Source organism: Lygodium microphyllum, chromosome 8 (genome assembly GCF_053477565.2).
Source record: "Lygodium microphyllum isolate KBCC chromosome 8, Lygodium_microphyllum_v1.1.10, whole genome shotgun sequence".
Taxonomy (NCBI): domain Eukaryota; kingdom Viridiplantae; phylum Streptophyta; class Polypodiopsida; order Schizaeales; family Lygodiaceae; genus Lygodium; species Lygodium microphyllum.
This window is the reverse complement of record NC_141142.1, coordinates 12,885,871-12,912,068: the sequence shown is the minus strand read 5'-3', so window position 1 is coordinate 12,912,068 and position 26,198 is coordinate 12,885,871. Positions and strand designations below refer to the sequence as shown.

The 26,198-nt window shown below is 44.0% G+C and overlaps 1 protein-coding gene and 1 pseudogene across 1 annotated transcript in view; both read right to left on the bottom strand.

Annotated features, from left to right (window-relative positions):
* Window positions 1-26,198, bottom strand: part of LOC148031977 (defective in cullin neddylation protein) — a 160,337-nt gene that overhangs the window by 19,525 nt on the left and 114,614 nt on the right. Inside the window, exons 3-7 of the mRNA XM_087682583.1 lie at window positions 12,607-12,743; window positions 10,127-10,185; window positions 8,550-8,573; window positions 7,607-7,689; window positions 7,450-7,514 (exon numbers count right to left, since the gene is read on the bottom strand). Of these exons, the coding sequence (XP_087538709.1) occupies window positions 7,450-7,514; window positions 7,607-7,689; window positions 8,550-8,573; window positions 10,127-10,185; window positions 12,607-12,743 (368 nt within the window). The remainder of the gene's footprint in view (window positions 1-7,449; window positions 7,515-7,606; window positions 7,690-8,549; window positions 8,574-10,126; window positions 10,186-12,606; window positions 12,744-26,198) is intronic.
* On the bottom strand, window positions 20,084-21,876 carry LOC148031978 (uncharacterized; annotated as a pseudogene).

Sequence of the window (26,198 nt, the reverse complement as noted above, 5' to 3'; positions counted from 1 at the left end):
CTGATTTACCACATACAATGCACTTCTATGTTTTCAGTCTGCACTGCATTCCTTGGCCTCAGAAACTTACTTTGTTGCTAAGACTGCTGTGATTGGCTGCATCCTGCTGCCAGTTGCTGCCCACACCATTTCCTTTTCTTTCAGCAATATATTTGGTGCTTTGGTGCATTCAGGATCAGTTAAACTACGACACACTCCTGCAGCATCAGCACCATCCCTCAGCCTGCCCAGTTCATTTTCTCACACCCTCCATTATTGATCGTCAGTGCCATCATCGTCAACCTGTACACATCTATGAACAGCCTCTCCACACCAGCCACCTACACCTACATCATGCAACATTACCCACTGCAACATCATTACTTACCACTATGACCACCCTGCCAAAACACACCTATGGCTGCCTTGCACAATTGCTACAAATCATCACGACAAGCCTAAGACATTGCTGCCAGCTGTCAAATGCAGCTCTTGAGAGGCTCATTGTCTTAGTGGCCAAGCAATCACAATTTTCACAATCATGAGGGAGACTCTAGAGTCAATCCTCAATTGGCATCTACAAGCGAAATTCCCTATAGAATGAGATGGCAATGCCATCTTGTTGAAGTTTTTGCCCCTTTGCGATGTGCATTAAGTGGCCTAGAATTGATTGTGGAAGTTGTCCATCAATGTGCTGAGCTAACATAAGCATTACATGCTGAATTAGCCACTTAAACAGCCCAAAAATGCTCAACTAATGAAGACCCTAAAATGATGCACGGTTCAAGAGAGTCTTAAAATGGTGCATGGTACGATGTCCCGAAAGCTTTCTATAAATAAACATACTGCCCTCCATTCAGCCCAATCTCATTTTTGTAGGTTTCAAGAGTTGTCACCTACATCACTAGTGCTTGCATTTGCTGTTGTCGTCATTATTAGGAGATGTCTACACTATCCCCATTATCTTACACTTTGCATTTGCCGGCTTTTTGTCTTCTCTAGCTGTCGATATCACCTTCTCCACAATCGCCATCAGTCTCCACTTGTCACTTGATCCAACAACGTGCATTTGCACCTTCCTCAATAGTGTACATTGTTGTTAGGTACTCCATTTGCCTTTGTGGATTTTCTCTCTCCTCTTTGCTTGTTTGCATCAAATCCAACTTCCATAGCTGCATTTGTTGGTGTTCGACTCTTGGAGGCTGCCTTTTTTGTGTTTCGGGATCCGTCAATAGTATGACACTTTCTCGCTCACCAACTATGCTTTAGTCCCATAGTATGGGGGAGTTTTGAAAATGGGAAGAATAGAACGAAAAAAACTGGAGTTTCACAATTTTGACCAAATTTTGCAAACTAGGAAATGGGTTTTGGATTGTACACTAAAATAAATATGTTATTACATGGATATGTAAATATATCAATCATACAATAGCATGTATCCAAATTTTATACAAAACTTTCGAGTCTTCATGTCATATGATCGAAATCATGATTCATTACACATATTATGAGTCAAGATTCATTGGTTAAGATAGTTTCACAAAGTTAAGACATAGCTTTCAAAACATTAAACAAGAAAATAAATTATAATTTATGACTCATGAATCATCTAAAGACTAATATCATGAACGGTTGAACCAAGATGGATAATACGTAAAATCAAGATATAAGTCATGACTCGTCCGGATTCTAAGGATCCATGCACTATCTCGTCATCCGACTCTAAGAACCCTTGTATCCCTTGATTGAATTGACATACCTTCAAAATAAATCTGGTGCCATGATAAGGTAATGCCAAATAGAAATTCGCAAAGAAGTTAAGAAATAAAAGAAGATTGAAGAAAAAGGAGGAAGAAGGAGGGGGATAAAGAAGGAGGAGGGGAGAAGAAGAAGAAGAAAGAAAAAATAAAGAAAGGAAAATAACCTAGAAGGAGGAAGCAAAAAGAAGAAAAAGAAAAGAAGGAAAGAGGAGCACGAGGGCGAGGAGGAGAAGGTGGTGGCGGTGGTGGTGGTGGAGTCAAGAGCTATAGGATGTAATGTACTTGAGCAAGAGGAGGAGACATATGCAGAAGATTAATGAATCCGAAAACCGGTCTATTTGTCACTACAAGGTGCCGAAACAACGTTCCCCTCTCGTTTCGAGAACCCGGAAACGCCGTTTGGGGTACTATGCTTAAGTCTTTGAGACATGAGAGTTCGCGATACAATTTTCATTCTTAGATGGTTGGTTTGTTGCATGAGCATTGTATATTCAGTATTCAGTCCTTCAATCACATTCCACTGTGTTCATTGTCTCTAAGTTATTCTAACCCTAACCATGTTCTTTTGAGTTTATGCTTTGTCGTATGCTTTCATTTATGTTTCTACGTTAGAATATTTCTTCACACAATGCCCCATGATTTTTCAACCTTAGAATCTCCGTAAGAAGACAAGAGTTCCAACCAATTATGTTACACAATCTTAGAAAGTTCTCCCTCACATATAGATGTGAAGTTTTATAGAAATATAAGTGGTAGACAAACTCCCTCAAATCACAAGAACAAACAACAAGAAGACAAACTTGTCCCTTTCTTATAATTTCACACAATTCATAGCCAAAAATATCTCAACAAAAGAGACCTTTTAATGTACAAAAAATAGCAAGCTTTATAGCAGAATTATTCGTACATTGCCCAAAGAAAGCCCTAAATTCCTAGAAAAGGTCAACTAAACATACTCTCTAAATACATGTCTTCAACCTAGTGGTCCACGTCCGATGGATGGATCAACTCGCTCAATTCGTCCAATCCAATACAAGACATCCAATGTTGCCCGATCTAGATTGTCCAACTGTTTTAAAGTGCTTGTTTGCGAACATTTGGGGTTACTTATGGGGTAGATGTAGGTGTTGTTTAGGCTTCCTTTTCCATAACACACATGCACATACCCCCAATCTCTCTTTTTTCTTTTTTTGTAATGAGTGATTTTAGTATATCAAACAACTAAAAGAATACAATGTCACATGACTAAAAGAGCACGAAGAAATACAAAAGTCAAGGCAAGGACATTAAAGAAGTACTAAATCATCTTTGATCAAAATAACCACAAGCTAAATAAGGTCAAACTACCACTGAAGAAGTCCATTAAGTTTTGCGGCATGACACAAGGTGCCCAAGGTGATTTGAGAAAGTGAACAAAAACATGATATGGGGTTGCAAGGGACCATGATGGTTAGCCTTGCCACAGACCCAATCAAAAGGATGCATCATACTCCCCACCACAGCATGCCAAATGTAAAAAAAAAGGGCCCAATTTTTCCAAGAAAAAGGACACGATGAATCCATGACTGGAAGACTCAGCTACAATCGTACAAAAGAGACAATTCCCATTGGAAATACCCACCAGCATTCTCTAAATGAATACCTTACATTTGGATGGAGTCTTTGTAAGCCATCTCTCCATCACTGTTAATTTCCATTAGACTGACAATTCTTCAAAATTTTCGAGACCTTACCCCAACGATCCTAGTAGCCCACAAGGGACCCGAAAGACCCATCTGATGGTGCAAAAATGCATCAATATGCTTTGAGGTAAGAGAGTAGCATCAACCACCGAGACCAATCCAGGGTGAGCCATGCGATCAAACTTAGGTCTCTCTAATTTGTCCTCCCAAGAGAGCAGACGTGACACCGCTAGAATTGGCAGCCAATTTGTCCTCTGACACATAACATTCGACCTTGGAAAGCACCATTTTCCATGAGCATACCAAATGTTTGAGAAGAACTAAAGAAAAAGTAGAGAACTAAACCTTCGCATTAAGGACATGCTACCATGAACCCCAAATCTTTGTATTACAATACCAAAGACCATGATCATCAAAACAAAAATGGGTAATAGTAGTCCACATTGTTGGTCAATACACATTCCCTACAAAAGAGACCAGCAAGGGGCTGCCATATGGCTCTGAATATCCAAAACCATCCCAAACCCCCATGGATTTCAGTGTACAAACATGGCTCCAAGATAACCAAGATATACCAACATGCACAGAATCTTTCCACCACAACATGAAATGGAAGTGTCGGGTGAGATCCTTCAAAAGGCACATTAGTCCAGGGCAGCAATTGCAAAAACTAAGTGAGCATGGGGAGCATGATAGTTTGTGCCACTTTAAGGCACACACAAAGTGGCCAAGCTTGGGATTTGCAATTAATAAACATGGCTTCCAATTTTTGTGATATCCATTTGAGTAAAAGTTTTGGCTGCACATCAACATCCAACGTATAGCTAAGATGCCTTACAATGTCTCCTTGTTGAACAACCACACCCTGCCACCTAAAGTCTGGCAAATTTGAGTCAATAGAAGCTATAAAGAAGATTTGGCAGCATTAATACGAAGACCCCATGCATGTCCAAGTATTTCCGGAACATCCAAAGATTTGTGAAAATTAAGAGCACCTGCTTTCAAAACCATGAATGTATCATCAGCTATCGCATGGCCAGCAAAATGTTGGCATGAAGAGAGAGATAAACCAACCAATTGTCCCATATGCGCAAGATGCGATAACATAGAAAGAATGGGGTGAGTAGCAAGTGCAAAAATGAGAGCTCGGAACGTAGCCCTATTGAACTCAGTGTGCAAATAAAATTAGCTCAATGACTCAACCATTTAGCATAACATGGGATGTAGCACCCATACTGATGGTATAGATCAACCTAGACATATGAGGCCCAAAACCCATGGTTTGCAAGAGATCCAAAAGAAAAGACCATTCCAAGAGGTCAAAGGCCTTTTCCAAAACCAACTGTACCAAAATAACCTCTTGAAGTGTGTGCCATGTAAAATCTATGGCCATCTACGCATTCAAGATATTATACAAAATGTTTCTGCCCTTAATAAAACCATATTGATGAGGATACACTAAACCAAATAGGTGTTTATGAAGACAATTTGCCAATACCTTCTTGCCAATACCTTCACAAGGATCTTATACACAATGCCCCTCAAGGAGATCGATCTCCAATGCATAAGTTTTCAAGGGGAGAGAACTTTAGGAATTGACTTAATCACCCCTCTTTTCCATGATAAAGGGATGCCAAAAGAGAGGCCAAAGTTTCAAACAATTCATTGGTAATACCATCCCACCCAAAGCTTTTAACATGAGGCTAATGCAACAAAACTTCCATAATTTCACCCTCACCAACATCAGCCTCTAGGGTGTCTTGCATATATTTGGAAACTTGATTTTTGACCCAAGGCACAAAAGGCTGCACGGGCATGAGCAATCTAGGGAGAACATGCCTGCCACGAGCCCAAAAGATTCATGAAGTAGTCCCAACACATACATACAACAGATTTGAGGCATGTGCCCATGTGACCATTGACATGTTGTAACCTTACCATATTCTCCCGTGCCACGGATGTATGCAAAGATCAATACAAATTTATGAGTCTGACAAGAACTGTCCCGAAGATCCTCAGTCACGTCCCACAGCTTAGCTTGTTGATAAGATTGCATCTGAAAACATTGAATAATTCACCTAGCTTTGCTGATAATGAGATCAGAAAAGCATACTGTGGTTCTAGAAAGAAGCAACAGTAAACAAACCAAGGCCAGGATGTCCTTCGCAACATGCAAACGCTACCTAGTAAGTGGAGCATGGTAAATCCCATATTGCCTTGACACTGTCTACACATTAAGAAGCAGTCTTTCAAACAAGGCAAAGCTATGGAATGGAAAATTGCACAAAAACCTTTCCAGCAGCTAGCTCATATACCCTAAAGACAACATGACTTTTAAAAAAAGAGTTGAATCACAAGGACAAACTATCTAGGAGATTTGCAAAAGCATCCATAGGCTGCCTAATCATATCAAGCTGTTAAGGAAAACGATTTAATAAGGAGTATTGTTGCAACACTTGCATTTCAAAAATTGTTGGTAAAAAGCAATCCTCTTGCATGGTGTAGATACAATCCAATCTAGACTACATGACTAAGTATTGGGCTGATTGAAATGTAAACCCTAAAGCCAATCGAGAAAGCTATGACCAAAGATCCTATTTGAGAATGTCCATCACAAAAGCATTCTAAGCCTAGCTTTCCAGTATATCCATCATAGAGAGCTCTGAAGTAGACTAAAAAGGATTGATGCACGTGGTAAAATTCCCCATAAGCAAACCTAGTCTACCTAAATACAGAGAATCATAAAGCTCTCTCCATAATTTCTAACAATGCAAGGGGTCATTAGATGCATAAAGGCCAACCAGCCATAAAACTTCCCCTTCCAAAACCTTTCAACCACTAGAATATCCCCATGGACATCATTCTTGAAAAGTACCTGGCTGAAATTTTTCATGCACCACCATAAGGACACCATAATAGTGCAATGCCTTGCTACCAACATAAAACAGACTGAAACCATGACAATCCAAAATGCGACCAGCATCATCATGACTTTTCTGCTCAACAGTACACAACACATTGCAATTGATCTCATGCAAAATATGCCATATGTCATGCTGCTTGCCGTGGGAGCAGATCCCACAAAAATTCCAAGTGCCAGTTGGCATATCTGAAACGAAAAAAAATCAGGGATGAGGATGCTCATGCCTCGCTTGAACTTTGTCTGCCAATGCCTCAAGAGTCCCATCATCTAGGAAATTTGCCAAACTGCAAAAGCATTCTGTCCAGGATGGGCAGACTTCAAAGAAGAAGGGTTAATTTATGATCCAACCAAGCGCTCACCTTGCCTTTACGTTCAAAAGCAAGGCGTGCTGGTGAGTCCCTAGGACGATCTGTACGGAGTAGGGGGAGGAGCATCCGAAGGACCTGGTGACTGGAGTGCTGAATTGACGACGGCCCAGCCTCAACAATTGTGTTATTACTAGGTATACTGCCAGTCTTAAATACCCTCAATTATCCAGTTTGATTCAGTATGCAGAAATTTCAGAATCCAAAGTTCCGTTTTCAGCAAGTGCAATGGCATGACACCCAGGCTAACAGATAGAGCTAGGGATATAAAGCACAACAAATCTTAGGGATACTTCATGACTCCACTTCCTAGGGTCAGCAAGTTGCACTATTAAAGACTTGTTTCAGAACAAAATATTTACTGACAGTGATAAGCCCTAGTCAAGCCATCAGCACAAGTCAATTTTTTATTTTACCCTGAATTCAATGACTTTATTTTGAAACACCCCCCCCATATATATATGTGTGTGTGTGTGTGTGTGTGTGTGTGTGCATACATACATACATACATATATACATATATACATGTGTATATATATATATATATATATATATACACATATGTGTGTGTGTGTGTGTGTGTGTGTGTGTATAACATAATGGACTATTTTACAAAATTATTATAGTTCACAAGTAACTATCTCTTATAACTCATATCTCTGAAGACTGAACTTTAGTTCTGATATTCCTAGGAAATAACAGGTTCTTTAACGGGATCTTTGGAAGAATCAAAAACTTACACTCATCTTTAATCTCTGCTCGCAAAGAAGGAAGAATGTATTTAAGTTTCTCAATAGAATCAACTCTGTAAAAGATGATATGCATTAGCCTAAAGAACCACAGTTCATCCTCAGAACAAGATTTGACTCCTGAAATCTTGCGCACACAAAAACTTACCCCAAAGATTGCAAACCACCGATAAACTCTTGGCGTGAAAATTCACACATAGTTGCAGCCTTCATGTGCCACGATAATACAAGCTACAACATAGTGACATAAAACCCAAAGTAATCAGCAGCATAATAGAAAAAATGATAATCAACATTTCCACTTTCAAGTACCATTATTACCTCCTTTGGGACTAGAGAATGGAGAAAAACAGAGGCTCTAATAAAAATGAAAAAGGCAGAGAAGCACAACATTCATGAAATGCACTTATGTTAAGAAAGCCAGAGCAAACGGTATTTTACAAGCCCACGGTAAAGACCCTAGCATGTGCAGCCTTGCATCATCTTACTTATGTCACAAGATTCATGTGAATAGAATATGTAATACAGCTTGCCAACTAACCACTATTTTCTACATTTCTTTCCATGAAATCTACTACAAGATAGTCTCGTAGACCTATTGTTCATTAGAAGAATTCTCTCCCAAAGAGGCTACGAAACATGATGTTTGAGCTCATGATTAGGATTAATGGCAAGAGGAGTCCACACTGGGTTTCTCTTAGAGCCTGCCTTCTTCTCCTGCCCACATTAGGGGACCATCCAAGTAGAGGACAGAACTAGGACAGGGCAATGGAACTGTCACAGCCTCACCCTGTACCCATGCTCTCACCCCAGCATGTTGCAGCATACTCCAAAGAAGCCAGAAAATCGGATGTGGTGAAAGCATACTTCTCCACCACACACAAAATAAGAAAAAAATAATGGGAGAATCAGGGGATTCAAGCAAAAATACTTCCACAACATTTTACCAATATCCTGAAAATCTACTTGACAGATCTTGCAATAATCACAAGAAAAATCCTGTGTCTCAAATGTGCCATAATAGGTGACACGTAGGTTCCTCAAGGGAGGCATATGTGGGAGACAAGCACACACACATGCTAGAATCGTACCATCACGATATCTCCAGGTTCCACCTGTACAAAAAGAAGAGTAGACCATCAGTCAAAAAGCAAGAGTGCAACTCTGCATTTGGGTTTGACACTGTTTCAACCAAATTTGCAAGAACATTGATCCACCACAGTATCTTGCATGCACGTGCAGCAATGACGAACATAATAATTATAAATGTCGAATTGCTTGCCATTATACAGAGGACTCCACAGATTTTAGTTCAATGTGTTGTATATGAACATGCACTCAGAAACTAAGAATTTGAGATATCAGATACACATGCAAATGGATCACAATTACATTGATGCTGGCAAAGACCTCATGGGGCTTTGCAGGTCAATAATCAATATAATCATAAGAAATTTTAGATATGGGCATATTGTGTCTATAATACCACCGATCAAAGGAGTACAAAAGAATCTACAACTTGTTGCAAAAGTGCCTTGTAACTAGTGTCTAACCTTGAAACGGTGTGCACTCCATCAATGTCTCCGTTCTGTCAGCTTGTCAAATGATGAACTTAGACGGAGTAATCAGCAGTTCAACAACCAGAAACCACTCCACATACCACTTTGCCACTAGGCAACATGCAGCAGATAGGCATCAACAGGCAAGCCAAGGACATCAATGCAAGCTCAGTGCCACATAGCACCAGGTCAAATCTGAACAGGTCTGTGGTGCAGGTCGACAGTAGCTAAGGGTTTTACTTTCAGGCTTTTATAATTTCCTTGCCTCATAAACTTTGTAAAGCCTCATGTAATCATATATCTTCTGCTCTCTCGTGACCATGCAAATGGGACTAAGCTCGTATGTGTACTTTGTACATCTGCTCATATATTTCCATCGCATCATGTCAAACTCACTTTATAAATTCATTTTCCATATTCAAGCAATTAAACTGTGCCCTGAGGACTGTCAAAGGAAAAAAAAAAAAGAAGTCCTTTCATCTTTTCTTTTGGATTTTTGGATCTGAGGTGAGAAAGCAAGGAAGGGCCAAGGGAGACAAGGAAGAACAAGAGGAGCTGCCATGAACACATCTGCTTGAATAAGGTCGCCCAGTCAAGTATTGGTGTAGTATTATTATCACTAGACCTTTCCTTGATTTCAATCTCATAGTTATTAGCACTGGTATGACCTAGAAGGTGAGGGTGGAGGAGAAACAAGGAGGGTGGCCAAAAGGCAAGGAATTGCAGGACAGATCCTTCACTATATGGTAAAATGAGGATGAGAGAAAGCACAAAGATGAGGACGGAAAGTTAGACAATGAAGGTGAAGGAGGGCTGGTGCCAGAAATAGCGCAGAGCTGCTGCACAACACTAAGAGGGTGAGACATGAAGGGGAAGGAGAAGCTGGCTGAAGTAGCTGAGGGGCAGCCAGATCGTGCATATTCATCCAGGTAGTGCATACTCCCATTCCACATGGTAACAAGAAAGTTAGGACTTCACAACAGGGAAACTTTGATTATAGAAATCGTAGACCGTAAAAATAAACATCTCACAAAATGATAACTCAAACCACTTAAATAAAATCCTCAAACAACTGAAATTAGCATAGAAATTTAATCTGTATGCAGTACCTGTAGATCATCGCAAAAGACAGATATGCCATCTGCCAAAATCATATCAGAGAAAGAATCTGCAACCAAGACAAAATCCATAACAAAGACGTGATCAAAGACAGAAAAAACCTATTCTCCTGTAGCTATTCACATGCTCAACACTAAAGTCAACATCCATTGATTGGTTACGTGCAATGTAGTTCATACACCAAAAATGGGATATTGTTATAGCTTTTAAATCGTAAAATGAAAAGTGTAGTTCTTTCATTTTAAACCTGTTATGAAACATGAAGGTCACTCATGTTTTACATGCACCAAAAGATAGCAACACAACCAAGATAGGAGTTTTAAGACGCATAGATAAGAGTATCACCACTAGTAGATTGTAAGATTTCTTGAATAAGATGCTATAAAAACAAGCTAGTAGCCTAAAGCACATAGCACCCAAATTGTGGTCACGTACGATCTGTCCCATCTGTCCAGTTCATGGACTTAGTATGGTACGGAATGTACACAAAAGAATGTGGGATAAAATCCGGTGTTGTATGGTCATTAAACAATACATAGAAAATTAAGGGTTAGACTAGTAAATATTACTTGTTTTAACATGAGAGTGGCTACCCATGAGATAGAAAGTCAATAGGTATTATCCACCTAATACTCATATAGTTTACAAACCAAACATGTATTTCTTCAATTCTCAACAATGAGTCATGGGCATGTAAATCCAAGACTCTAGTCTCGACTCTCAAGTAATTTCGAAGATCGAATTTCTTTATAAGATTGAATGCATGTACAATGGATCAAAAAAAGAAGCTATCTGCAACAATGATGGATCATGATTCATGGATCATGGTGTGGCAAGTCAAAAGTGCCAACTAGCAAGTACAAAAAGGAGTAGATACAAGAAGAAACTCAAGGCTAAGACTTAACGTGAGTTGTGTCCAATGCGGCAGCTTCATGAAGAGGCTTAGGCAATGAGCATTGTGATAGGGGTAAAGAATATAGAGATATAGGTAGAGGTAGGGAAAGGGAAAGAAGAGGAGGCAAGTGAAGAGCAAATAGAAATAGAGATACACATAGGGGATGAGACACAAGAGGAAGAGAAGGGTGTAGAGATAGAGAAAAGTGGATGTAGAAGAGAGAAGAGTAGAGGAGCTTATAAGAGAGAGGTAGAAGAAGAGGAAGTGGTAAGTGAGGTATAGGTAGACGTCAATGAGGATAAAGAGGAAAAGGTTAAAGAGAAAACCAATTTTCTTTTAGCACCAACTCACTGACAAACCACCCAAACACGTCTGACCAGACTGGATGGATCATACTATCTAGATCCATCCGCAGACGAATGCAACCATTGCCATATGCACACGTGTATGTACACCACTACAGACCATCTATCATCACAAGACTGAACCTCCCATTGCAGTACATTTAGAGAGGCCCAGTTCTTCACTGGTTTACTAAATGCTGTGGTGGTGACTCTAGAGAGGTGTATGATAAAGCATGAAAAGTTCCTCACAGGCTCAGATAGAAAGGCAATTAGTTTGCCCTGGATTTGAACCTAGCAGTACTTTCTTTACTTGAGCCAGCATTGCCCAAGTTATATTCCATCGTTTGCAAGTAGCCTTAACATTGATCAAATGTGCAATAGCCTCAACTCTGTTTGTGCTAGTTTCAAGGAAAATAACTAGGCATTCAAGAAAGAAGAGATCTAAAGTAAGTGTTAAATTTTCATCTTCTGTCGTCATGTACCCCTCTTAATCTGCTTGCGACATGGTTGTAAGGATGCAGCTTAGATTGGTTATGGCTTGCCAACAAACCAATTGAGGGTAGCAAGTCATCTTCATCAGTTACTGAGATGCAATACAATAGGCCACCTTTTTAGCAAATAAGATGGCAATGACCAAAAGGAGCTCACAACATAGAAGACACACATCAGGAAGCACAGAGAGACTCATTGTGTGAGCATGTGTTGGATTCACCATCTACACCCATGCAAAACATTACATGGCAAACAGTTGCATAGTTTGCTGATATCTTAAGATTGGGCATGGTAGCTTCCCTCAAGGGTATAACTCTTGTTACCTGAAACAGTCCAGAAACCAAAAATGTGCATTTTTATAACAAGATGTGTGCAATCACTTTGTCTGCAAGGCCTCCACAGTCAAGTAAGTTGTCCTTGAGTCAAGAAAGCTGCAACTGTGCAAGTCACTGGAGCTGATATCATGATTCCATCGTCTGGGGGCTTCTAGGAGAGGATGTAGTGCAAAAACTACTGTCAAATGCAGAACCAGGACAAGAAACATACATACATCTTCCTACAATAAAAAAACTTCTCATTCAACTTGAAGATGACAATGCACTACTGGAAACTTTAGAAGAAAAACTCTATTAGCAGAAAGTAGTAACAATACAGGTAAAACCCTATCTGTTACTTTGGGTGTTTTGCTGAATGCAATAAAAAAAAAGACATTCCAGTAAGGATAAAGAATGCTGGGCACCTTTGTAGCGTAGATAGAGCTCTTCAAGATGTCGTATGTCCAATGCTGGCCTAAATGGTGGCTGACTGTAGAAGTATTCAAAAGCTCCCTCCAGATTCCAATCACTAGCTTTTAAGGCTGACATTGCAGCCTTTTCGCTGCATTGAATAAATAACATGAGTAATGTACCACCACATAAGGAAAAGCTAGTTGAATTCAGCAATGCAAATGCAGAAAATAAAACACAAAATTTTCTGACTGCTTGAAACCATGTCTTTTCAGGTAAAATGCATGCAGATACGTAAGTGGAAATACTATGGTATGTAAATACATAAGTACAAATACTGTGATATTCTAATCACAATGAAAACATCTGAACAGTAGTCATCAGGAGCAGTAATGAATGCAACAGTACTAAATAGAACAATCCTCACATGTTCCTTTATTCAAAAGATGATGTCTTTCAGCTCAAGTAAAGCATATCGGTGTCACAACATACCTAGAATATGTATACCATTACAGAAGCAGAGGAAGTTTCAAAACCTCGTTCTTTTTCTTAAAAGTTAGAACTTGTATATTCAAGGTCTTTACGGGATTCTATCATCTTACAAATCTTCATGCTTATTTCAGCTTGAAATTCAAATATATATCCTTTGGTTTCCCAATCCTAGTTGTACCCACATGAGCTTCATGTTAGTTGCATTTCTATCATAATTCTAGCTTTCAGTGACTTCTCACCTAAGCATAGGATTCAATTGCATTTCTGTTTAAACAAACAACTTAGTCTCGACTCTCTTGGCAATCCCCTTCATGAATATTGTATACACAGGCTCATGATTGTTGAGTTTTAATGTGTCTGGACCATATTAAGGGTTATTTGGGTATCTCCGCCCTTCCACATTTTCGGCCCAGTTTTGTCATTTTAGCCAAAATTGGCCCAACTGCATTCTAGCAGTAGCCAGCCAGTTTCTTGTTATAGGCAGCGGTTCATATTCATCGTTGTTTGACATCTGCAGCTTGGGGTCTTCAACTAGGCTCTCTTCTACTATCACATTCATTCTTCTCTTCTATGTTCTCCACACTCTGTTTCTATTCGATCATAGTGTAAGATCGAAGATCCTTCCCCAACCATTGAAGCTCTTCCCAAAAGGTAGACGTTGCTGTTCATGAGTGCTGCAATCCATATCTGTGTATGTCACGACAAAAGTCTCCATTGCTGATCAAAAATACTCCCTACCATCTGACTGTACACATTTAGTGTGAACCCTTTTTCTTTTTCACTACAGCATTATATCTCTGAAAATGAGTGAACACTTGACCTTTCTCTTTCATGAAACAAACCCACACTCCCCAGCTTCCTCGTTGCACCCAACTGGCCCGTCTGGCCCAACCGGCCCCGTTCGTGTCGCGCCTGACTGGCCCGACTGGCCGCCTATGTCATGCCCGTGTCGCTCAAGCCCCACCCACAGCACTGCCCGACTACCCCGCGTGTGCTCCGCCCCACTCACGACTCTGCTCACACCTGGCCAGCTCGCACTTGCACCGCCAGTGCCTGCCTGCTCGCGCCACGACTGTTGAACTGTGCTTGCACCATCACATCTGTGTCCCATCAGGCTCCGCCCTCTACGTCAATGATCATCCACCTGTTGTGGTGGTTCCGCCCTTTGCCTCACGCACGAAAAGACCTCCCCAGTCGACCTACTCTTGTGCCTCCATCTTATGCTGCATGTTCATAACACTATCAATCGTTGCTCCCTCCGTCTGCAACAACATTCCCCCAGCATCACAGCAACTAGCTTGGTAGCCCTCAGCAGTGACGCGCAATGGAAACCTTTTGTCAAAGACGCCGGTGCATTCTGCAAGTGCCTCCCAGTCAAATACCTTGCGTGTCGTCCTTTTTGAGGAACGGCTCCTTTCCGTCTGTGCCACAAAGCTGGAACTAAAAGAAACAACAATCTTTGGACAGGTCATAGGACACTCTCCATCCACGGCCCAGCTTCGAGATTGGCTTCACTCCACGCTACGCATTGGCACAGCATAGATTGCGGAGGCAGTTCTCATGGGCCAAGGGATCTTCATGGTTTCGCGACTCACGTCCGCGGGTGCAGACTCACGTCCGCGGATGCAGCCCACGAGCTAGTGGACAGCTCACCTTATGCCTCCACGAAGGGGGTCATCTATATGGTTCCTTGTTATAGTGACTTCACAGTGGAGGAGTTCGTGCTCCACAACAGGTTTCCTAGACACCCGGTCACCCTTCGATTCCCCGAACGCGTGGTAGAGTATTGGCAGTTAGTGGAGGACTTTGGACGGTTGTTCGGTACAATTCTTCCTCCTTCCTTCACGGATGCAATGACAGTGGCAGGACTCTCGAAGCTACGGGTGGTTGTGAAGGATACAAAGAATATACCTAAGTTTCTTAAGATTAAGACAAGCAGACACTCTTTCAAGTAGCAGGTTATTGTGACAGGGCAGCCTGGCCAGTTCCTGTGATGCCATGACTTTGGGCATCAGTTAGCAGATTGCACGCGTTTCGGAGCCAAGGCGGCTCAGTCGATAGAACCACAGGTGGATGATGACGGTTTTACACGGGTCCAGTGACAATAGAGAGAGAGAGACCACACGGGGACCTCAGCCAAACCCCTCAAACACAGCTACGGCAACAGAGAACAGGAGGGTGGGTAACGGGAACACCCCCCAGCAAAACCCCCCCCCCCCCCCCCCCAATCCATTGAGGTGCCACAACCCACCCCACCCAAGATTCTTCAACCCCCATGCCCCCCCCTCCCGACCCTATCCCAGAGCCTCCCCCTTCCAGGGCCACTCAGCCCCACTCACACCCGCCTCATACTTCCGATCACCCCACCACCCTTCACTTTTCTTCCCCGACATCTCCCCCGCCGATCAGCCATGTGTCCCCCCCCCCCCCCAATCCATTCCCCCCCTCTCCATAGGGATGACGAGCCGCACACACCCATATCTTCTTCTCACCAGCAGCCCAAACCCCCCCCCCCCCCCCCCCACACAGCCACCAGCACATCTGGCCCAGTCGCGCATCACACTATCCCTCGGCAGGTGCAAATGCTCCCCCAAGAGTTTTCCCATAGTGGTCCGTGGTCTTATTTGAGAGTTGTGGAGCGCAAAGAGTTTCCACTACCTCTGGAGATGGGGATCTTTGTGGTCCGCAAGTCAAGGAACGGCAAGGTCCATTTACTAGCACCACCGGATGGACCAAACTATGCTTTCTTCTTTCAGACCTCTCATTTAGGAGACTGGACGATAACACAGATAGAGAAGGAAGTGAGGGGCTAGGTTGCAAACCACCTCTCCCAGTGGATGGGGGAAGGAGGGCTAACACTTTTTTCCCAGCAGTGGCCAAGGTGCATGATGGACATTAACTGATGGGATGGAGCCGAGGTCCGACATCTGAGTATTATTTTTCGAGACCCTCCCCATTGGAGCTCACCGATGGATGTGATCGAGTGGCCCCTTGCACAAGCTACCCACTTCTACCAGTGCACAGAGTCACACTTCTCAGCCTAGCTGATAAACGCCCTGGTGGTACCTCCGAAAGCATCTAGCATTCCCATGGTCCGCCCGAGAGCCACCATGGGGGAATGAAGTTCACCCTCCAAGCCTGTGGCCAAGCACATTCGCATGCCCCATAGCTCTTCTTCTTCATCAATAGCTTTCACACCCAACAGATGCTTGTTTATTCAATCACAATATCCTCATGAGTCTACACCTAGCATCCTGGAACGTGAACAACCTCCACTACAATGGGGCGCCTGGTTCTAGGAAATTGATTGTTCGGCAGGAGCTACATCCTGCTCTTGCTAGATGGATCCACACCTTACTTCTTTAGGAGCACAAGCTCACTCCCTCCCAGGCCCATCGGGTGGGAAAGGTACTTCCAAGCAGCTCACACACCTACTGGGAGTACTCCATCGATGCCCACAACAGGAGTGGAGACATATGCACCTCTATTGGCCGGAGCCTCACCGCCTGTGTGCGAGACCACGTGACGACTATGGCAGGGAGGGTCCTTTGGATCAAAGTGGATATAGGGGACTCATGCCTTGGAGTCCTCAATGTTTATGCTCCTACTGAGGTTAGGGTACGCAACATGTTCTGGGTGGAGATCCCAACAGGACTTCTAGAGGTGGACTCTTGGATTGTTGGAGGAGACTTCAACCTGGAGGCCTTACAAGACCAGTAGGGCGACAAAGACACAGATTACTAGGGTATGGCATGGGAGGAGCAGGAGGCATGGGAGGTCTTCCTCCTCGCAGTAGGAGTACAAGAAGCTAGGCGCGACCCAGCTTTCCACAAGAAGGAGAGGTCGCTGGACTTCTCTTGCGAAAACAAGCAGCTGGGCGGAGCTCCTTTGGAACAGTTGGACGGGTTCTATGTGGGAGAGTGGGAATGCTCTCATGGAGGCCAAGTAGGGCAGTTGGCTGGCACCACTTTGTTTGATCACTGCCCAATTCTCCTCACTCTTGATGCTCCCCCTTCAACCCATGACCCGCAATCCTGTCGGATCCCAGACTCGTTCTACACGAGCGAGGAGGAGAGGAGACAGATTGAGCAGCTCTAGACTAGGGAGTGGGCCAGGGTGGACCGGATTGTAGAGGAGGTGGTAGAGGCCTTAGCCGAGTCGAGCGAGATCTGCCAGGAGGTAGCCCTACAGGCCAGGTAGTAGAGTTGGGAGGAGGAGAGAGCACTCCGGCGAGACCTAGCAACCACTTAGAGACTACTCCAGTAGGCACCACGGGATCCCACTCTGCGCATGCAGGTGCGTGGGAAGGGGGACAAGATGTGCAAGGAGTTTTTTCAGGTGCATCAGCCTCGCACCTTAGGAGATCAAATTTTCAACCTCCGTGATCAATACGGGAGGATTCACTCTAGCCCAAATGTGGTGATGGAGATTGCCACTGACTTCTACAGACAGCTCTGTCAACAAAAGGCTGTCTCAGCCAGAATACAACGATGTAGACAAGAGGTCTGGGATTGCATTCCGTCCCTTGTCACAGAGGAGATGGGATGCTCCATCCTAGACCTCTTCACAGAGAAGGAGCTAGTTGAGGCCTTCAATGCACAGGATGGGGAAAAATGCCCGAGAGAGGATGGTCTCGCTAAGACCTTCTTCACTACCTACTGGGAGGTGGTGAAGGACCCCCTACTACTCGCCTTTCAGGAGATCTTCAGCTCAAGACGGATAACAGGGAGTTTATCACGGCAAGACTTGTCAATCTCCCCCCCAAAGGGCGAGATTGGTTGGAGTTGTCCCAATGGAGACCGATCACCTTGTTGTCAATGGCCTATAAGGCCTTGGCCAAGATGAACGGAAATCGACTCTACCCCGTGCTTCCAGCCACCATTCATGACACCTAGACAGGTTTTGTCCAATATAGAAGCATCCTAGACAATGTCTTCACTTTTTTTTAGGCGACCGAGTGGGCTTAGCACAATGCTCAGGGATTGGCAACACTCGTGGATTTCGAGAAGACCTATGAAAGGGTTCACTGGGACTTCTTAGAGGGCACCATGGCGCGGTTGGGCTTCCTCCAAACATGGATCTACAAGGTTTCGGCACTTTACACATCAGCCACTAGCAGGGTTCTCATTGGTGGCAAGAGGGGGGAGGAATTTCGGCTAGAGAGATGTGTCTGGCAAGGCTCCCCTCTTGCCCCATATCTGTTCCTACTCTTTGTGGAGGCGATGTCCTACTTCCTCTACTCACGAGTGAGCGGGCTACGTTGCCTTCGACTTCTGGTGAGGGAGGAGACTGAGTTGCTGGACTCAGAGTATGCAGATGATACCACTCTTTATGTAGACGATCATGAGCTGATGTTGGACAGAGTGAGACTAGCTCTTGAGGTATTTTGCACTGTGGCTGGAGTGAAAATCAACTGGCGAAAGTCGGTTGTTTTTCTTACAGATCCGGACTCTAGCACGGAGTGGAGTGTCCACTTGGGGTTCAAATGGGTCAGCAGGGGAGAGACTGTCTAATATCTAGGGTTCCAAGTGGGACTCCACATCACTCATGTCCAACAGTTTCTTTCAGCTCTCGATACTATTAGGTGGAAGTTGACCTACTGGAGCATTGTCCACCTTTCTTTAGCACGCCGAGCCCTGGTGGTCAACCAGGTCCTCCTAGCGACCGCTTGGTACATCGTCTCTTATTGGTGTTTCTCCTCGTCTTATGTGGTTCAACTTCACCGCCTAGTGCAGAATTTCTCTGGGCTGGCTCGAGCGGTTCTAGGGATTCCCGAGCCAAGGTAGCGTGCGCGACCATCATCCGGCATCAGTCTGAGGGAGGGCTTGGGATCATCGACCCAGAGTTCCAGAGCCTAGCCCTTTTGGGCAAGCTAGTGGTCTGTTGTCCATGGTCTCACATCGGGTGTGCAAACCCGGAAGGTCCTTTTGCAAGAGGGTCTCCAGGAGTGCAGATCGAGGCTTGGAGGTGGTTGGAGGCCATCCTTGAGATGGATCTTCACGACTGCCCAGATCACGCCACCCAGATCTTCCTTCCTCTGCAGCTTACTTGGAGTGTGGCAGGGCCTTTGCAAGGCCCTAGCTCAGAGGCCCCCAGGATGTCACGAGGAGATAGATTGCCAACCGGTGGTCTGGAACCCCCAGGTCAAAGATCGGGACTGGATACAAATAGATCAGCACTCCCACATCTAGTGGGCTGGCTGCATAGTTACTTGGAGTTTCAGAAACGACGAAACGGAAACGGTGGGGAAACTGTAGAAACGGAGTTTCGTCTCCAAGAAGAAACGGGGAAACAGGAAAACGGGAATACAAGGAAATATGTAACCCCGATTTAATATATAATATAAATAATAGATGACAATAAACCACACTTGTCACTTGATCGAGAAATACTTGACATACATGATTAATATACAATTGATTATTGACATTGAAATTTGATACTATCATACTAGGTCGGAGGTCCTAAATCCTAACTTCTATAACCTGTTACCTATAGCCTGCACCAATTTCCAAAATCAAAAGATACATCAGAATTCATACAGTATACTTAAACTTTGAATTGGCAAGTGCCAAGCACACTCTAAAGATATTCATAGATCACACTTTAAAGATTCGATCATTACAATCTACATGTAACATGATAATAGATACACATGAATCACAAAAACACCTGGAGGCTGGATCTTATTCATGAATCATGAAAAAAAGATACAAGAGCATAAAAGATAAGTTGATAACTAATGATCCATAAAACACCAGGGTCCACTGAGTCCTCAGTCAATGACCATAAACATAAATGATAAGACACAGTCACACAAGAGAGCATTTGTCTGAACTCTGAAGAGTCAAGACTCAAGTCTCATCAGTGATCACCCTCCTCGGCATCTGCATCACTACCACTAGCACTGACAGAAGCAATATCTGACTCAGAGTGGTCATCGGCACTACTAAATGAGGGCGAGGGTACATTTGCTGAAGTGCTGGCACCCCTGCTTGTCGACCTTGACCTCCGTGATGAAGCTCGTGTGTGGTGCGCTGGAGCTGACATCTCCTAATATAGCATGGTATAAATGTCTAGCTCCTCTCTGGGAATGTCTAGAATGTCCTTCATTTTCTCAATGTCAATCTTGTCAACATTCACCTGGCAAGGCTCAAGAGATGAAGATGTGTGCTCGAGGAGGCGAAGATTACAATGACAGTACACAAGTCTCTCAAGCTATGTTGTAGTCAAACGGTTCCTCTTCTTTGTGTGGAAGAGGGCCCAAGTGCTCCAGTTTCTTTCACAAGGACCTGAGCCGCAGTCTTGTCAAAGAACTCGAATGGCAAGACATTTCTGCCAATCACATGACAAAAACAAGAAAAAATTATTATAATTGATTATTGTATCATGATTTATGTTTGTCCTGAAGCTTGAAAGTTGAGTCTAGACTATGGTTTATGGGTTAGCCTACTTACCAAGGTAGGTGCGGATGTCCCATATTTCTCCCACCAAGACACAGGCTGCAACTGTGTCTCTCAAAGCTTTGCTATAGCGTGACCAAAAGAGAGACTCCTATTTCGAAAGAGGAGAAGATCATCCTCTAACCTTCTCAGCATCTACACATCTCCTTCTGCCCACTTTGAGAAGTACTCCTCAATGTCATGCTCTAGCTCCTCATTCTCGTACTGCATCTCATCACGCCATAGAGGATGCAATATGTGTGCAACAGCATGGATTGGTCTATTAAACCAATCCCATCACGTGTTCCACACACATTGAAGCTCCTCAATCCTACATTGACACATGTATAAGTTTATAACAAATTACAATCATAAATACACACACAATTAGTGTCTTCTGGACTCTAAAAATAAGTTAATACCACAATGGAAAAAGTTAAAACTTTAAAAGGAACTTACTTTGAGCGAGAAACATAGGCATTGCTCTCAAAAGCCTCTCCGATCTTATCCATGTACTCATACAACAATCCCATGGTACTCCCCTTCATGTCAGTGATGCATAAAACGGAGTCGATAGGCTCAATGGACTTCACAAAAGCTTCAGCCTCCAAGAACCATGTCTCATCCATAGCCTGTCGTGCAAAAGCCCTATAGTGTGTATCTTGACACTCGTGCATGGCTGACCACTCTCTGGACACAACTGTGCGCATCAAGCCCTTGCGCACTAGCACAATCTGCTCAACAACTATAAACATATACGCAAAGCATGTGCTAGATGGCTTCAGCAACTCAAGGTCACTGTGTGCATGATAGATGCTCAACACTTTAGGCCTCTTGGTGACAAAGTTCACCATGGACTTTGCAGTAGTAAGAATAGTGTCTACCCAATTCAATTTTTGCAAGTCCTCCATCAATAAATCAAGAGTGTGATGCACACGGAATCCATCTAATCTTGGGATAGGCAGCCTCAAGCATTTGCCCCATGGAAATACAATTGGTTCCATTATCCGTAATCACCTGCACCACATTTTGTGGCCCTATCTCCTCAATGGCTATGCGTATATACCCATAGATGTACGAGCCTGTGATCATTGTACCAGGAGTTCAAGCATCAATGGCTCTCAAGAACATTGTCCCCTTGCATGAGGACACTAGAATGTTATAGACACTGCGTTTACGTACATCTGTCCACCCATCACATAACACATTACATCCATACTTTACCCAAGTGGCCTTCAATGGTTCTAACTGAGCCTGTATACGCATTTTCTCATTTTTCAGTTCTCGTGTGCGTATACCATCATAGGATGGACCTTCCCACTCACATCCAATACGGCTAACGGCCCTCATGGCCGATCTCCATCGTGGCATTAGCAATACATAAAAAGGTATAGCACACTGTATAAAGCAGCGAGTGAGCTCCCTAGTAGCCTCTTGAATAGCTTGCCTGAATGCTTGCCTTCCAAAGTGACCCTTTTGCCAGCCTTGCCATTGTACCTGTACCAACTCCACTTCCACTACTAGTGGACCCTGCCAATGGAGTCCTGTGCATCTCGGGCCCCAGCCCCCCAATCCCTCCCACTCAAGCTACATCTGACTCCAATGTAGCTCTACTCCTCTTTGATGGCCCTGTTGCTGCAGAAGCTACATCATCTACTCCCCTCTCCCCTATAACTGATGCACTTTGATTGCCTAACCGACTGAGCTTCTACGCTTGAAGAGAAGCCTTCACATCTCCGGGTACATTTGGGCACGGGCCTATGTCTTTATTTGCCACATGTGCAAGATGATCTTTGATCCTTGTGGCTGCCCCTCCTCTTTCAATGCCACAATAATTACATCTCCATCGCTTGGAGCCGCCACCACCTCTATACTCCATGAGAATCGTCACATGATCCCATGCAGCATTCTTCACCATGATGAGTGCAGGGCCCAGGCTGCAGCGTGAGATGGTCACAGCTTCATGAATCAGAATCATGATTCACAGGCTACAACCTACAGCCACACAAAAATTTGAGATAGAAGATTCGAGATGAGAGAGAGAGAGAGAATGTGTGTGTGTGTGTACGTGGCTCTAGACTCAATCAACAAAGAAGCAGGCTCAAGTCCCGACAAAGTGGAGAGAAGAAACGTAGGCGGGCCGCGGGTGAAAAGTCGACTAGAATGTGGGAGTCGGGACACACTCACGTTCGGGCCAAAGTTTTGCCCCAAATCGAAGTCTACAGAAATGTCGTTTCTTGGGCGTTTCCGTTTCTAGAAACGTTGTAGCGTTTCTAAAACGCCAGAAACGGAGTTTCCTGTAACTATGGCTGGCTGGGAGGCTGGCCCTACTCGTACTATCAGGACGTGGCGAGAGGTATACTGGATGGTGAATTAGGAGGTGTTGCAACGGGCATCAAGATGTCAACGGCCAGCCGAGGTGAGGAGGAGGGAGATTAACTTAACAATCCCTCATGAGTGGCTAGACCCCCCAATCCAAGAGCCGATGGAGCCTGGCGAGATGTGGGTTGCTAGATTTTCACCGGCAGGTATCCCCTTACAAGTGGCAGGTAGAGTGGGCAATGCCCCCTACGGAACTTTTTTCACTATGTAGGATGGGGGGGCGTCTAGTTCTTGATAGAGGGCAGCAAGATGAGGAGATTATTGTCCTTTGGTGGAGGAGGATTCGTGTGGTCGGACTCCAGGGGAAGACCTGGCGACTGGACCCTTATGTGCCGTGGGAGGAGTTGCAAGAGTGAGGCCTTTAGGTATGGGAGAGCATGCCACTTGATGAGTTGGAGTGGAATCTTGGAGAGTGGCTATGGCCGACCATTGCAGTCGCCAAGAGACCTCTGAGGTTCTTGGAGTACACAACCAAGATTGGTAGACATGTACTAATGCAGGAGGACATGGATTGGGCACCTTCGCGCAACAGATACTGGGCAAAGCATAGCATCGCGAATGCCTTCCATTGGACCTTCTGGCATCGCTTCTGGGACAGCTGGAGGGCGAGGAGGGTGTCATATTGCCTTTGGTTTTTAGCATATGGGGGTCTGGTTGGCTCGAATGTAGTAGGATGGAGGTTGTAAGCGTTGCCCACAACAGATCTTGGTAACTCCAAAGCACTGTCTTTGGTCTTGGTCTTGTGAGGCGGCACAGCTCGTGTGGAGAGGAGCCTATCGTATTCTCCGCTGTGTGGCACCCAGCCTTGGATGTATCTCGTGGGGGGCTTTTTTCAAGTAGGCAGCCTGCTAGGGCCAACACCTTTTGTATGAGGCCGGGATGCAAGACACGATCTTTCTCATTGAGGTTAGGTCTGTGGGCTCGAGCGCTCAGAGGTATGGGAGATTATAGGGAGTCTTACATGATGGCACATTTGGAAGGCACGCTGTCATGTGGTTTTTGGCGGGGAGTGCCTTCAATATATGCAACTTTGGCAGAGCTGTGGACCTCCATCATCCACTCCCTTCGCGGCCGTTGGGACTAGGTGCAGGGTAAGTCTCGTGCTCGTCAGGAGCTTCGTTTTCACTTTCTACTCACTTGGGGCGGCCATGATCTATTCTTCACTATGCAAGCGGGCAGCCCCAGATGGTGATACACCCCCCCTCCATGGCTTCTTGCCCCTATCCCCCCCAAACCGCCTTGAGAGGCTTCTATACATGATGAGCTTGTGATTTGCATCAGCTCCAGATAGTCTGTTGAGCACGCACACTTTGTTGTAATCAGCCTTCTGAGTAATATAACTAGCCACATTTTACTTGCCAAAAAAAAACCCACACTCCCCATGTGTGATTATTTGACAAATGTGACCTGAAACTTTGCTACCACTAACTGAATCTTTTCTGTGGATTCCTACAATTGCTGAAATTTGCAGATACCCAACCTGTGTCAGCGCTTTGCATGCTGCCCACTAAAGTACTCAAAACAGTAGCCTTATTTCCTAAAAAGTATCTGGCTGACTACCTTTAACACCTCATAGTAACTTCTAAAATTACTTCATTTTAAAACCATGCAAGTTACCTGCCAGCTTCCTTTTCACTTCACAAACTACTAGTATAACATCTTGGGCAGTTTTTCAGCAGTTTGTTATGTGAAAGATAGCCCAACTCTCCTTCCTTTTATATTCCTTTTCTTCATAAGGTGTTTTACAATTAAGGCACTCAACTGGCAAGGTTGACAACCTCTTACTTTCATGAGTACAATCCACTTAGGGAATAGCTAAAAGTTCAAAACCATCTCAGTTAGGCCAGGCAACGTTCACAACAACTCCTCTTTGTGTGATCTTGATTCTGTGTATGTTGCTGCTCATATTACGCATGAGCCAGCTGTAAGTCACTGCAAGGACCCAAATCGGTACAGTGGTACCTATATGGGCAAGGTACACTCAAACCTTTTGTTGCATTTGATCATAAGTTTGGTGCTTCACATTCCCAATTCCCGCCCTTCCCTTCCAATTCATTTACTCATTTAGGATCTTTAACATTAGATTTCGAGCCTACCCTTAAACTTACAATAGAATATCTAATTTTAGCACATATTGTATACAATATATACATTGGATTTAGGACTTCCCAAGTGTATACCACCTTGCTTCATAGTGCTTCCTTGCTGAAAGTGCCACCTCATTATGCACCTTTGACTTACCCGCAACTAAGTCATACCCAGTCCTCTAGTCCAATCGTGTGGAGCATCCCCTTCCAACACATTGTATCCCCTCCCCAATCAATCCAAGGCCATGAGTTCCCTCCACCAATGATCCATGAATAAACAACCCCCTATTGCTACCTATCCAAACTCCTACCCCACACACACACTAATTGCGAGTGTCACCAGTGTCAGCTGCCATCAGTTCTCTATTGTGATTATCCACGGACACTAGCCAAGTCAAATACACAAGCTAGTCTGCTCACAGCTCTCTATCATCCATGAGAGCAAGCAACTTGTAGGCCAAATGCACCAAAGTTGCAAAACCAAGCAAAGACTTATGCATCCATTTCCATCTCCTCTCTGTTATGCCTACGAGGTGTGCATGTCGTCTCTATAATCGTTGTGCAAGCCCACACCTCCACTAATGCTACTACAAAAAAGTAAACGAGAAAACCCATGGAGAACCCCTCACAATCGCTCATGCACAACACCCTATAAAAGGGAGTCACCACAATCACAATAGCAAGCTTTGACCTCTATCTCATGCTCATCCCACTCATTCCATCGAGTGGATATCGTTGTCTAGCTAAGGGCAAACCACACCTCCAAAAGGCACTCCAAAAGCAACCACATCAAAGACGGTTTCTTCAACTCAAGCGTACTATGCTCACAATACATTGCAAGCACCTTTACCTTTACCATGAAGAAGGTAACAATTGGTGTAGCTTTAAGCACCACCCTCTTCACCCAGTTAAGCTTCCAAATATCCTCCATGAGCAAGTCAATACAAAGGCTTGCACATGGAGTCCATAAAATTGTGGTAAACATGGCCTCAGCCAAGCGGCCCATGCACTGACAATAGGATGCATGGTCAATAATGACCAGCATCACATTTTAGGTGCCCACCTATATGCACAATTCTGTGTGAGAGAGAAAGCAAGAAAGAAAGGTCTATTAACCTCATTTTGAGACCAAAGTTCACCCATAGGATAAATCAAATAGTTCATTACATTCCATTTCGGATATCACTGCCATGAATGCACATA